Source organism: Coenobita brevimanus, chromosome 3 (genome assembly GCF_032717465.1).
Source record: "Coenobita brevimanus isolate Jiangsu-jjx chromosome 3, ASM3271746v2, whole genome shotgun sequence".
NCBI classification, from domain to species: Eukaryota; Metazoa; Arthropoda; class Malacostraca; order Decapoda; family Coenobitidae; genus Coenobita; species Coenobita brevimanus.
This window is the reverse complement of record NC_136956.1, coordinates 19,278,734-19,293,817: the sequence shown is the minus strand read 5'-3', so window position 1 is coordinate 19,293,817 and position 15,084 is coordinate 19,278,734. Positions and strand designations below refer to the sequence as shown.

At 41.0% G+C, this 15,084-nt stretch overlaps 1 protein-coding gene across 1 annotated transcript in view; it reads left to right on the top strand.

The window, feature by feature from the left end:
• Positions 1-12,484, top strand: part of LOC145393371 (cocaine esterase-like) — a 32,631-nt gene extending 20,147 nt beyond the window's left edge. The window contains exons 7-11 of the mRNA XM_080267472.1: positions 486-655; positions 5,960-6,110; positions 9,009-9,144; positions 11,517-11,631; positions 12,389-12,484. Of these exons, the coding sequence (XP_080123598.1) occupies positions 486-655; positions 5,960-6,110; positions 9,009-9,144; positions 11,517-11,631; positions 12,389-12,484 (668 nt within the window). The remainder of the gene's footprint in view (positions 1-485; positions 656-5,959; positions 6,111-9,008; positions 9,145-11,516; positions 11,632-12,388) is intronic.
• Positions 12,485-15,084: the final 2,600 nt, after the last annotated feature.

Here is a 15,084-nt window from a genome sequence, read left to right as displayed (position 1 = left end):
TATATATATATATATATATATATATATATATATATATATATATATTAAGAAGATGAACACAGGAAGGGAAAAAACATACAAGAACACAGGTGTCCTCCGTTCATAAAAAATCTAATATTTGGACTTGAACTGCTGTAGGTTGATTTTTTTCTGGGGGGGGGGGGCTAATCTGAGGCAATGAGTTCCAAATAGCAGTCCTGTGAGTAAATGATTTAACAATATAATCGCTTGATGTCACAAGGAATGCACTTAAATTGACATCATTTAGGAGAAAGTGTTGACCAACAATGTAGTCGGGTGTTGTCATAAGGAATAGATTAAAATTTACAACATTTTGGAGCAAGTGTTGATCGACCCCAGAGAGAACATTGACAACATCTAAGAGAAAGTGTCAGCCCTCCCCAGAGATAACATTATAATCGAATGTTTTCATAAGGAATACACTAAAACTCACAATATTTCGGAAAACATGTCGACCTCCCCAGAGACTCTTGCTAACGCGTCCATGGCCCAGCTACTGACGAAGAGGGAGATTCAGGAGGTGTCGCTGGAGCTACAGGATGAGACGGATCCCTTCACCCTCTCCTCCAGGATCTTCTCACACTACCTTGGGGGACGCCACTTTGGAGAGGATCGCCTGGATGAGATGACAGAGGTAGGGAGAGTGGACTGCTGCCTTTCGTCTAACTTAATGTTGCTCAGTATAAAATATTAAACTGTTTATTCTTTCCTATTCTTTCTGTTGTTGCTTATGTCAATTTGTTTTTGGTTACTATGTTTTTAATTCTTAGATATGGTACTGCATGTTGTTACTACTATTTTTATTATTATCAGTAGTAGTAGTAGTAGGGTGAGTCTATGTTTGGAAGTGTGAATGGAAGATTGTCAGGTGTTGATAGAGGAAGGGCAAGAGAAGGTGTGGCCTTGTTAGTGAGTCCTGTAGTACAGCAGTGTGTGATTGAATGGAAGGAGGTGTTATCGAGACTGATGTGGGTGAAAGCGAAATCTGAATGTGAGTTCTGGGTGTTTGTGAGTGCATATGGGCCTCGTAGTGAAAGGGATGAACAAGAGAGGGAGTCTTCCTGGAATGATGTTGATGAGTGTCTGCAGAGTTTTGGAACGAATGTGAATGTGGTAATGATGGGAGATCTGAATACTAGAGTGGGAAATGTAGCATTTGAAGGTGTAGTTGGTATGCATGGTGTGCCTGGAAGAAATGAAAATGGGGAACGAATGATAGGGATGTGCGTTGAGCAAGAGATGGTGATTGGAAATACGCTGTTTGAGAAGAAAGATATTTATAAGTATACATGGGTGAGACAGGAGGGTGGAAGGGTTGTTGATAGAGCTTTGATGGACTATGTGGTTGTGTCCAGGAATGTAATAGGAAGATTATTGGATGTGAGAGTTCTGAGAGGGGAGGGTGGAGGTATGTCTGACCACTACCTGGTGGAGGGAAAGTTAAGAGTAGGTAAGAGATGAGTGAGAGCTAGGAGGGTTAGGTGTGGTAGGAAGGTTTTGAAAGTGAGTGAGTTCGATGAAAGAGAGAAAATGATAGAGTATCAGGAGAAATTGAAAGATGAATGGAACACAGTGAAAGATTAGGAAAATGGCAGTGTGGAGGAGAAATGGCAGTTGTTTACGGGTGCTGTGGTGGGGCATGCAGAAGAGGTGTGTGGTGTGAGACGTGTGGGTGGTGGTGTAAGAAAAGCAAGTGAATGGTGGTGCGAGGAAGTAAGTATGGCTATGGTTGAGAAGAGACGTGCATATGAAGTGTGGCTGCAGAGGAAGGATGAGGTGTCATATGCGAGGTATAAGGAACAGAGGAATAGGGCGAGAAGGGCTGTGCGTGATGCTAAAGTGGCAGCAGATGAGAGATGGAGTAGGCGGCTGACTAAGAATTTTCAACAGAATAAGAAAATGTTCTGGAAGGAGGTGAAAAGGGTGCGAAAGGGAGAGTCTGGGAAGGAAGAGCGAGTAAAAACAGAGGATGGAAGGATGTTAATTGAGATGGATGCAGCAAGGAAGAGATGGGCAGAGTATTTTGAAAGATTGTTAAATGTAGAGGAGGAAAAGGTGGCTGAGATTGTGGCGGATGGAAGGGTGCTGGGAATAAATGTGTTGGGAGAGTTGAATGATTCTTTGATCACGAAGGAGGAAGTTGAGAAGGCAGTAAAAGACATGAAAACAAGGAAAGCTGCAGGTATGGATGGGTGTGCTGTGGAATGCCTGAAGGTTGGTGGAGTGACTACTGTTGACTGGTTAGTAAGATTGTTGAATGTGTGCTTTGTGAAAGGTATGGTCCCAGTTGACTGAGCAAGTGCTTGTGTTGTCCCGTTGTATACAGGCAAGGGTGATAAGTATGAACGTACTAGCTTTAGGGGTATAAGTTTCTTGAGTGTTGTAGGTAAGGTGTATGGCAGAGTATTAATTATGAGAGTTAGAGAGGGTGCAGAGGGAGTGATTGGTGATGAGCAGTGTGGCTTCAGGAGAGGGAGAGGATGCTTGGATCAGGTATTTGCTGTGAGACAAGTGTGTGAAAAATATTTAGCGAAAGGCAAGGATGTGTTTTGGGCATTCATGGATTTAGAGAAAGCATATGATAGAATTGATAGGGAGGCTTTGTGGACTGTTTTAAGATTGTATGGACTTGATGGTAGGTTACTAAAAGGGGTGAAGAGTTTTTATGTAGATAGTAGAGCGTGTGTAAGAGTGGGAAATGCTGTGAGTGATTGGTTTCCTGTGGGAGTGGGGCTGCGAAGGTGATGTGTGATGTCGCCTTGGTTGTTTAATATTCATATGGATGGTGTTGTAAGGGAGGTGAATGCAAGAGTTTTAGGTGGAGGTCTGAGTCTGGTGAATGTTGATGGTGGAGAGTGGAATCTGAAGCAGCTGCTGTTTGCAGATGATACTGCACTGGTGCTGATTTAGAGGAGAAATTGAGACAGTTGGTAGAGGAGTTAGGAAGGGTGTGTGAAAGGAGGAAATTGAAAGTAAATGAGAATAAGAGTAAAGTGATGAAGTGTACGAGGTTGGTAGATGGTAGGGGGATGAATATAGTTTTGAATGGTGAGTTGCTTGAGGAGGTAGAGTGTTTTAAATATTTAGGGTCACATGTTGCTGTGGATGGAAGAATAGATGCAGAAGTGAAGTTTAGAATGAATGAAGTAGGAAAGGTGCTGGGAGGAATGAAAAAGGTGTTTAGATGTCGTTCGCTTAGAATGGATGTAAAGAGAAGGCTGTATGAGGGTGTTGTGGTACCGACTGCATTATATGGGGCTGAAACATGGAATATGGGTGTAGCAGAGAGGAAAAGTTTGAATGTAATGGGGATGAGATGTCCGAGGAGTATGTGTGGAGTGACGCGTATGGATCGAGTGCGAAATGATGGAGTGCGAAGGAGAACTGGAGTTGTTCAGGAGATGGCTGATAGAGTTGAGCAGAGCGTGTTGCGATGGTTTGGGCATATGGAGAGAATGGATAATGAGTGGTTGGTGAAAACGATAACTAGATCTGATGTGAGAGTTGTAAGGTTGTGAGGAAGACCACGAATAGGATGGATAGACAGTGTGAAGAGAGCGCTGGATGTGAGAGGGATGTCTGTTGAGCAAGGAAGAGTGGCTGTGCGTGATAGAAATAAATGGAGAGAAATTGTGAATGAATAAATTATGACGCAGCCTTGAGGGGATATTCTCCCGCACTGGGTCTGATCAGCTAGTCAGGTCAGGTGTGGGTAAGGTGATGGGTCTATTATGATGTGGCAGGGTAAACCAGCTCTGCTGTCGGGCCCTGCTGGGGATGTCACTGATTGCACTGCGCAGTTGACCCTTGTGCGCTGTGGTGCTGTGAGGATCTGTCCCTTCTCTCTTCTGGGGCTAAGATGCGAATGAATGTGGCTGAATGGATGAGTAAATGGGGAGTGTGTCGTCCTGTCACGGCTACCTCCCTTTCCTTGAGGGAAGCAGCCTAGGTATATAGATAGATAGACAGAGTAGTAGTAGAAGTAGAGGTAGTAGTAGTAGTAGCAGCAGTAGTAGTTGCTGTTGTTGTTGTTGTTGTAATGGCAGTAGCAGCAGTATTGTTATTATTTTTATTATTATTATTATTATTATTATTATTATTACTCTTATTATAATTATTATTATTATTATTATTATTTTTATTATCATTATTATTATTATTATTATAATTATTATTATTATTATTATAGTGGAAGAAATCTAGGAGTATTGACCTAAATTCTCCATCAGGAAAAACAACTAACAAACATGAAAATGGGGTATGAACATGAGAACAAAATAAAAATGACTAGCAGCTTACGAAAAACTATTCCTCACTTGATATACGAGATAAAATTAAGTGAGTCCCCCGTTTAAAATCTTGGGCTATCCCATTTTTCTATCACAGAGGTAATAAGGAGAGTATTCCACAGTTCATTCCTGCAGATGCAGGAATGGCTACAAACGGGGTGCTGTCGTTAGTATAGGCTATTAACTTTTTTCTTGAACCATCCCATATATGAGTATAAATTATAAAAAGTACTGGACTCAAAACACTACCTTGGGGAACTCCTCAAATGACATTCCAATGATCACTATGTTTTCAATTAATAACTATACACTGGGGCGTGTTACCCAAAAACTCTTGAATTACACTGAGTAATGCTTCACCTACACTGATGTTTGTACAATAATTTTAATAATCAGTCTTATGAATCACATGATCAAAGACAGAACTCAAGTACATCCAATCACACGACCTATGACTAGAATCAAAGGACAACTGTACATGATCCATTGCGATAAGTGGAAATGTTGGGTGGGAGAGACACAGAGTAGAACTTGAATTCTTTATTTTCTCTATAAGGCTTCAGGCCACACAGAGCTCATCCTCTTGTTCAATCTCTTTGAAGACAAAATTAAATTAGCCACCCGTTTACAGTCTTGAAGTATCCCAATTTCTATTGTAGAGCTAGGCAGTCCACTCACTAACGTTTCGGGCTACAGAGAACCCATTTTCCTGTTCATTCTCTCTGAAAGTGGGTTCTGTGTGGCCTGAAACGTTTGGAAAAGTAAAGAATTCAAGCTCTAACCTGTGTCTCACTCCCACCCAACATTTCCAAGGGACAACTGCATAAACACCAGAGTAAGAAGGGAGTCACAAACACCACAGCCTTCGCGAAATACACACTGGACATCTGGAACACGAATAGAGCTTTCAACAAATATACTTAAGCATTTACAAGTTACTCAAGGGTCTTCAAAGGAATAGGTGTAATTGAGACAGGAGGATATTCAGCGGGGTACGAGGTGGCAGAGGAATATTTAGTCAAGAGTGTCACGTTTCTAATCCTCCAGTAGATATGATGATGCTTACTTCGATTTACATGATCCTAAGTTATGATATTACATCTTCTTACATACGTTACTTACTCTTACTTGGAATACTGTCTCGAAATGAACGGATCTTGAATTTGGTTCTCTATTTTCTTGTTCTTGTTTTTTCTTGGAGGGAAGAATCTTTCGGGCACCTGGCCTATAGTTCCTTCTTTCGTACATTTAGAAAATGTATACTTTTCATGCTGCTTAATCTGCCTAATTACAAGTTTTATTCTGAGTTATCATGATGTCTATTCTCATTTGCAATTGTGCTGATATATTTATCTGTTTATTATCTATCTTTTTTTTTCACAGGTTATTTTGCCTTGTTCTTTTTTGTACTTAATTCTGCTTGTCTTGCTGATAGACATTCACTGATGCTCGCATGAACCATTTATTTCTCACATTCATTCTCAAGGAAGACGCACATCTGTAATACTTACTGTGCTTTTCGTGTGTTTATTCTTGTGCAGCTGTATCCCCATGCATTATTGTAACCCGCAGACTTCCAGTAACTTGTATCTGCATTACTGTACACTTCACATGTGCAGTAATTTGTATACCCATTACTGTAATCCCAGATGTACGGGGATCGACTGGTCAAAGTGGGTGTGGAGGAGAAGGCTCACCGATACTCCCGCATGGCGCCCACCTTCACCTACGAGTTGACACATTACAGCCAGATCTCTCTCGCAACTCTCTTTTTAATGGGCTCCACACCACCACGCCAGTGTAAGTCAGAGGGAGTGTAGAGTGAGGTGTTGGGGGGATCCTTCTGGCTTCAGGGTAGTGCGTTCAGGGGTGGAATGCTAATCGTCCGCCAAAATACGCTGTTGGCTAAGGTACTATTGCCTACAAACTAAATTTGAAGAAAATTCGCTAAACACTACTGAACCAAGTCCCTGCATTTCACAAAAAGCCTATTCATATTTAAAAAAAAAAATATGGCGACTGGCATTCGGTCATCTTTGATTAACTTTTCACCAAAGGTAATAGGCTTCTGCGCCTCCACACGGTTGCTGTTCCCTGGAAGTTTGGTGAAAATTCATCTATAACTTGTCGAGATATTTTGACAACACACACACACACACACACACACACACACACACACACACACACACACACACACACACACACAAGAACTATATTGCCTCCCCATGCTAATGTCGGGTGATCATTACTCGCTGTGTTGCAAACATGTCCAGCGAGTTGATCAGGATTTCTGTTGACTGTGCCGACAAATATGATTTTGCAGTTCAAGGCCCTATCCCTGTCGGTTAATGAAGCTCCTTAACACCTTTCCCTGTGCCCTTTATTTTGTTTATTGCACCTTCCTGGCCTCTTCTGTGTTACATAAAGAGTTAAGAGAGCTCCGTAACATCTTTTCCTAAGCAATTTATTTGCATATTACACCCTACCTACTCTTCTGTGTTACATAAATAATTAAAGAAACTCCTTTACTCCTTTCCCTAAGCCTTTTTTTTTTTTTTTTTAGACCTGACTGTCCTCTTCTGTGTTACATAAACAGATAAGCAAGCTCCCTAACATCACTGCCTAAGCAATTTATTTTGTTTTTTACGCCTTGCTGTCCTCTTCCTTGTTACATAAGTCCATCCATAATCCCCATACTCTGCATTAATAATACAGAAAAAAATATTAACCGGCCATATCCAAAAATAAATCACGAAGGAAGAGGTGCTACCTAGCATCCATAATCAACAAGAATATGATCCCAACAGTGGCTGCCTCAGGAGCCCGTATTCTCCTCAGTTAAGGAAGCTCCCTAACACCTCTTCCTGAGCTATTTATTGTCCTTTTAACACCTGCTCTCCTCTTCTGTGTTATATAAAGTATTCTGATACCACAATACTTTGCATACATGACGTGCAAATTAATACCAACAATCCATATCTAAAAATAAATCGCTAAGGAAGAGGTGCTAAGGAGCCTCCTTAACCGACGGGAATACTGGGCGTGGAGTAAATCAGAGGCTGTTTTGCAAGCGAAGTTTAAAAAAAAATTAAAGATTGAATTTAAATATCTATCTATTGCCAGACCCCTCGGTCTCGTAAGAGGTACCCACAAGCAAATCGCCTCCATATCACCTTGTCTCCCGCCATTTCGCTGCCCTGCCCTCAGCTCACACCACCCTCTCTCATTATTTTTGAATCTGGGATAAGGTATTGTAAATATGTACAATATGTGTATATATTTTACATGTAATTTTGAACTTAGATTAAGAGGGGGATTTACATTATTGCTGTGTGTGTGTGTGTATTTGTGTGTGTGTGTGTGTGTGTGTGTGTGTGTGTGTGTGTGTGTTATCAGGTTCTGTCCGCTACTACCTGAGGAGCAATGATTCGAGAATAAAATGAATACTGTAGTATTTTTAAAGCCTTGAAACCAATGAGGCATAAAGCATTGACACACTTTACAATTTCATGATGGATTACTTTGGCCAAGTGTAAATGATAACCTCTCAGAGATCTCATGGGTTAGTCTATACTAAGGATGTATTTTTACGGATGCACGCATGATGCTTTGTCTCTCTGGTTCATATTGTGGTTGGTAAAGGGAGCTGCCTAACACCTCTTCCTAAGTGATTTATTTCCTTAATCTCCTAACTCGTCAAAGCTCTCTTGGGTTAGTCTGTACCGAGGACGTATTTTTGCTGATGCGCGCATATATAGTTTGGCTGTCTCACTGTCTTTAGCACTATTGTTATTACTACTATTATTATTATCCATCCATCCATCCATCCATCATCCAATCCTACGTTGCCCCATGAGGAACGTAGTAGCCCGGGGCTAGGCAAGTTGGTCCTGACATTTAAGATGAGAATGACCAGCCTTACTCATCCCTTAGTGGCATTACGTGAGCAATAAACCCCAACCATCCCTTGGATATAAACCTTCACCGGCTCAATCCGACTGGAGCACCGTAATTACCCACTAAACCACCAGGCGCCAAAATTAGGTTATATGGTTACCACCCAACATAGTAAGTCGTATCCTGGTGTACAGAAAACCATTTGACTTGTCACTCATTGTAGAGTCACCCACAAGCGGAAGGAGGAAAGAATGAAGGAAAGAAAGACAGAAGAGGAGGTGTAAAGTCACCCGTAGGCAGAAGAAAGAGGAAAGAATGAAGGAAAGAAAGACAGAAGAGGATGGAAGGAAAGAAGGATGGAGGAGAGGAAAGGGCACACGCCCGAGAGCAGCATTACATTGAGTGAGTGGATGGTGAGCGCCCCCACCTACCGATTATTATCATTATTATTATTATTATTATTATTATTATTATATAACTATTGTTATAATAATAATAATAATAATAACAACAATGGTAATAATAATAATAATAATAATAATTATTATTATTATTATTATTACCATTGTTGTTATTATTACTATTATTATTATTATTATTATTATTATTATTATTTATTATTATTATTATTATTATTATTATTATTATTATTATTATTATTATTATCATTAATATTATTATTATTATTATTACTATTATTATTATTATTATTATTATTAGTAATGCTGTTATGCTTTTCTCCCCTCAGCCTTTGAAATTATTTCTGTTTTTATTATCACTCTTATCATCATTGCATATCAGGGGTGTGCCACGGGGATGACCTTTTCTACCTCTTCCCACTCGATGGTATCTTCAGTCAGTCCATTTCCACAACACCAAACGACGGGCGCATGCGTGACCTCATAACACAGCTGTGGGTCAACTTCGCATCCACTGGGTAGGTTCATTCTTTTACCCTAATTTGACCCATACATCCTTCTTTTCTTAGCTTAACCCACGTTATTTATTGATGGAAGAAGACAATACTACAAATCTACATCTTGTCACAACTATTGGGTATGCTTTCTTTGCTCATTTACCTAACCTGGCCCATCTTTTCTTCCCCTCGTAGCTTACTCCATGTTGCTAAATGACAGGGAAAGACAGTGCTATGAATCTACATCGTTTCCAAGACACTTCATCGTGACTAGCGCCTTATACGAGTGTTAATTTAATTTACAGCTCGGTATTCAACATGCCGAGAAGAAAATATTAGGCTAGATTAGGGTATGAGGAGTATATAGTGTGTTTACTTTAACCTGAAAAATATTCCTAACCCCCTTCAGCTTAGTAATGGTCAACTATACTCAGACTAGGTGGTCAGTTTAACTATACTTGCTTCACCTTAACCTGGCCCAGATTTTCGTCCTTCTGCAGCTTATTTCACTTAACTCAGTGGTTTGATAGGTCGATGCTATGGCTCTATATCCATACAATAGCACTACTTCGTAACCAGCACCATTTTCCTTTGTTAATATATTTTTAAACTCAATATTCAAGAGGGAAGAATGGCAATTTTATGCCAGGTTGGAGTGACAAGGAAATAGTAACTAACGAGACTTATTCCGACCTCATAACTAACCTTTCTGGAATTTCACTTAACCACCGCAAAATTTTAAAGTTGTGGGAGCGACCTAGTTTTCTCAATAAAAAAAAAAAAAACTGTAGAAAAAAAGTGTTAAAAGGATTCTAAATTAGGATACAGAGACCCCTGGATGTGTGTCACAAGGCAGGATAATGTTAAAGAGGGTTAGATTCCTTTTCAGAGACTTGGACTGTGTTTAAGCCTCTGTTGTACAGATTGTCAGGTAGTGAAACAGAGACATGAACTGTTGTACATATTTCTAGGTTGCATCACAGAGACCTATATAGTTGTACTGATTGCTGGGTTGTACCACAGAGATCTACATAGTTGTACAGATTGCTACATTGTATCACAGAGACCCAAATAGTTGTACAGATTGCTAGGTTGTACCACAGAGACCTAAATAATTGTAGAGATTTCTAGGCTGTATCACAGAGGGCCCAGGTTTTGGTACAGAAGCCTAGTAGGTGTTTCAAATGCCTAGGTTGTGTTACAGAGACCTAGACTGAGTTACGATAGCCTCTGCTGTCTAAAGAGGACTATGTTACATTGGGCTGGATTATGGTTCAGAAAACTACGTTGTCTTACAGAGGCCTAGGCTGTGTTACAGATGACTATGTTGTGTTACAGTGGCTATGTTGCAGAGGACTATGTTGTGGCACAGAAGGCAGGTTCATGTTTAAGAGGGCCAGGTTGTGCTAAAGATGGTCAGGTTGTGCTAAAGAGGGGCAAGTTGTGCTACGGAAGGCCAGGTTGTGCTACAGAGGGCCAGGTTGTGCTACAGAGGACGAGGTTGTGTTACGGAGGGTCAGGTTGTGCTACAGAGGACAGGGTTGTACTTCAGAGGGCAGGTTGTGCTTCAGGGGTCCAGGTTGTAAAACAGAGGGCCAGGTTGTGCTACAGGGGGCCAGGTTGTGCAACAGAGGGCCTTGTTATGCAACAGAGGGCCAGGTTGTGCTACAGGGGGCCAGGTTGTGCAACAGAGGGCCAGGTTGTGCTACAGGGGGCCAGATTGTGCTACAGGGGGCCAGGTTGTGCTGCAGAGGGCCAGGTTGTGCTGCAGAGGGCCAGGTTGTGCTGCAGAGGGCCAGGTTGTGCTGCAGAGGGCCAGGTTGTGCTACAGAGGGCCAGGTTGTGTTGCAGAGGATTAGGTTGTGCTACAGAGGGCCAGGTTGTGCTGCAGAGGGCCAGGTTGTGCTACAGAGGGTCAGGTTGTGCTACAGAGGGCCAGGTTGTGCTACAGAGGGCCAGGTTGTGTTGCATAGGATTAGGTTGTGCTACAGATGGCCAGGTTGTGCAACAGAGGGCCAAATTGTGCTACAGAGGGCCAGGTTTTATCAAAGAGGACTGGGTTACACTACAGAGGTCGGGATTACATTAAAAAGGGACTAGTTTTCTTAAAGGAGGCTAGGATATGTTACAGGGATATTTGATTGCGCCAGAGTGAATTGTTACAATACAGAGAACACAAGATGGCTCTGGAATCTAAAATTGCAATAGACGTGCAAGATTTTTAAATAAGTGTATGGCAATAGTGTGTGCTTAGTTTGTTTCCATTCCCCTTATTCGTTATGGTCTTATTTTCCTTATGTTTATGTACTGTAGAGAGTGAAAATGAGACAATCATATTGATATAGAAGAAAAAAAGTGCTGTATCCAACTTACCCTAGATATCTCTCTCACAGAAACCCAACCCCAGATGATTCCTTGGGCTTCACCTGGACCCCTTTTGACCCCTCTGACCCTCACCATCTTGATCTTAATCTTGCTCCTGCCATGGCACCCGATCGCCTCCAGCAGGTAACGATAACACACCCTCAGGGATAGATTAAGGGGTTAGTCTAGGAGTAAGGTGCATGGCAGTTGACCACGCCTGTGTATTAGCAAGGTGTGTGGTAGGTGACCATGCCAGTGTATTTAGCAAGCTGTATGGCCGGTGACCGCGCCAGTGTATTTAGCAAGGTGTATGGCAGATGACCGCGCCAGTGTATTTAGCAAGGTGCATGGCATGTGACTGCGCCAGTATCCTTATTGAGCAAGGGTAGCGGTCCTGTACCCTTGTCTATTTGTTCCTTTTTTGAGTATCTTCCGGTGTACGAGAGGGACGTCGTCACGTGATAGCATTGCTGCCTAGTCATGTAAACGTCTCTCAGTTACCTTATTATTCCCAAATGGAAGATTGAGGACTATGGGAAAAGGGTAACTTCAGCCTGATCTCCACTGGGTTAACGTTCAGTTAACCTTGGGTTTGGAACTATTATTGCTATTAACTGAGCATCTTTTTACCGTCCTTCTACAATGTATTTGGTAATTGATTTTATAAATCACGTTTAAGTTTGTTTTCAATATTTCGGTGTTTTATATCCAGATGAGTTTATAGATGAGGAGAGACCCCGTTGAAAAATTGTGTGATTTGCAGGTGTGAGGAATGAGGTGTGTGTGTGTGTGTGTGTGTGTGTGTGTGTGTGTGTGTGTGTGTGTCTTACCGCACTCTTTCATTTTATCGTTTTTTCATGCAATCATTTTAGCTTTCTCCTGCTTTCACCGCCTTCCTCAGGTACTGAACTTCTGGTCGACACTACCCCTGAAGGAAAACTTGCTGATGGCCCCAGAAAAGGTGGTGGTTGAGGGAGATCACAAGGAGGAACTTTGAGGTATAGGTGGTGTGTGATAATGATGATAACCCTGACGCAGAAAGAACATATGTTCCCTGGGCGATGTTTACCAGCAGCAGAGGACATACATTGCACGGGCGATGTTTAGTATACAATAGCCTCCTGCTGGCCATAATATAAAGAACAATATTGTAAACTATTTGCTCATTTGTATCAAACATTTGTTGTTTCAGGAAAGCCGTCACAGTCGAAACGTTTAATAAATCCTGTGTCCTTTCTCTGCATTTAACATCTTACCTACAAGTCATTATACCATACTGATATCTATATTGACCTGGTAATGCTGTAAAAATTATATACAAGTTTCAAGAATCGTGCTTGTACTGTAATAATTGGCTAGTCGTCATTTTCAGAAACGGGAATTTGCTTATATTAGGTTTCTTGAAGGATTTATGAACTGAAGAGATGCTAGATGCGGAATTATTAGTTAGACGTATATAGGCAAATCTCAGAATATGTGTGAATCAGAACTGGCTTTCTCCTGATATGGATGAAGTGATGAAAAAAATAAAACTTTTAACAGGAATATACTAAAAGATTTAAAACGGAAAATAGAGATTATGACTAGTGCGTGTTAGGTTGACGATTCCGGTGTTCAGTGTTTTTTTTTTTTTTTTTTTTTATGCGAGGAAGAAGGAACCAAAGGCCATGAGCCCGCAGTAACAGTTCCCTCCAAGAGAAAAACAAAATACAATAGAGAGCCAAATTCAAGATCCGATCATTTTGAGATGCCTGGACACACTGCGTTTGAAAGACTGGAGATCATAGGCAGGAGGAAATACAGACAGAGGGAGACAGTTCCAGAGCTGACCTGTTGCATGAATGAAAGACTGGGAGTAACGGTTAACTCTTGCATTAGAGAGTTGGACAGAAAAGGGATGAGAGTTTGCTGCCAGACGGGTGCTACGCGCCCGTCGTAGAGGTGGAGGAATGCAAGCAGACAGTTCAGAGGAGCAGTGACCATTAAAGTAGCGATAGAAAAGAGATAAAGATGCAACAGTGCGGCGAAGAGACAGAGGTTGAAGGGAGTCAGTAAGAGGAGGAGAGTTAATGAGACGAAAAGCCTTTGACTCCACCCTATTGAGAAGAGCTGTATGTGGGGAGCCTCCCCACACATGAGAGTTGTACTCCACACACGGGCGGATAAAACCCCTGTATAGAGTCAACAATTGTGCAGGGGTAAAGAAAGAGCGGAGTCGGCTTAGCACACCCAATCTCTTGGAAGCAGATTTTACAAGAGCTGTAATATGATCTTTCCAAGATAAGTCCCGAGTAAATGAAACCCCAAGCATGTTCAAGGATGATGCAGGATTAATCTGAATATTATTAAACATTAGTGGGTATACCTGTGGAAGATTTTGTCGGGTTGATAGGTGTAAGAACTGAGTCTTAGAAGCATTAAAGACAACCATATTATTTTTACCCCAGTCAGAGATATGAGCCAAGTCAGACATTAGGTGTGCCATAGCCTCATCCCTTGTTTCTTGAAGTAACTGTTGAGATGGGCGTTGCGGGAAATATAACTTAGATTTAATGTCGCATATTCCCTTTCTGATAAAAACGATAAAGAATGTGGCATAATACATAATGTATTCACCAGTAAACCTTAAATATCTCTTCAAAGGTTATACAGTTGTAACGATGAACTGTACATGTCTCTTCAAAGGTTATCCAGTGGTAAAACACTTATCTCTTGATGTATGTTCCTATGAGTCTAGGATGCGAACCAGGTGGGGGCACACAAAAGGGCACTAGTGACTTGTTCTTTGATATCCTTATATGTTTGCATCCAGTCAGTTTAGCCGATGATATAAACCAAACTTGACACACACAAACATTGCCAGTACAACATTTCCACTTTCACATGTACCATTCCAGTTCCAGACACCTTCCCGTCATTCATACTCTGGCAGCACGGGGGAAAAGTCTATTTATTATTTTTGAGGGGAGAATCCGGTCCAGTGGATTAGTACATATCATACAGATACAGGTACAAATGACAAATAAACCATAAGCTAGCTGTGACTGTGAACGGAGTGTAATATATATATATATATATATATATATATATATATATATATATATATACTTCCCGTCCGATCAGCGAAGTTAAACAACGTTGGGTCTGGTTAGTACTTGGATGGGTGACCGCCTGGGAACACCAGATGCTGTTGGCATCCCTACATGTCAAGTGGGGTTGGTGGAGGATTAGTGCCCCTCCCTGTAAAACAGTTAACTCTAAGCCCTTGGCCACCCCATTTGGGATACATGGCGTCTGGCAATGAAATGAAATGATGATATATATATATATATATATATATATATATATATATATATATATATATATATATATATATATATATATATATATATATATATATATATATATATATATATTAGTCCGGGAAGGCACACTTTATGTTACTAAGTGAGCAAAAGTTTGAGTCAATGAAAACGTACCATCTAATTCAATTGTAATAATTCATGTACCGTTGCTTATTTCAAACATTGATCAGGTTTGGAAGGATCATGGACTCATACGGCACTCACATGAACACAAAGATTCATTTTGTTCACG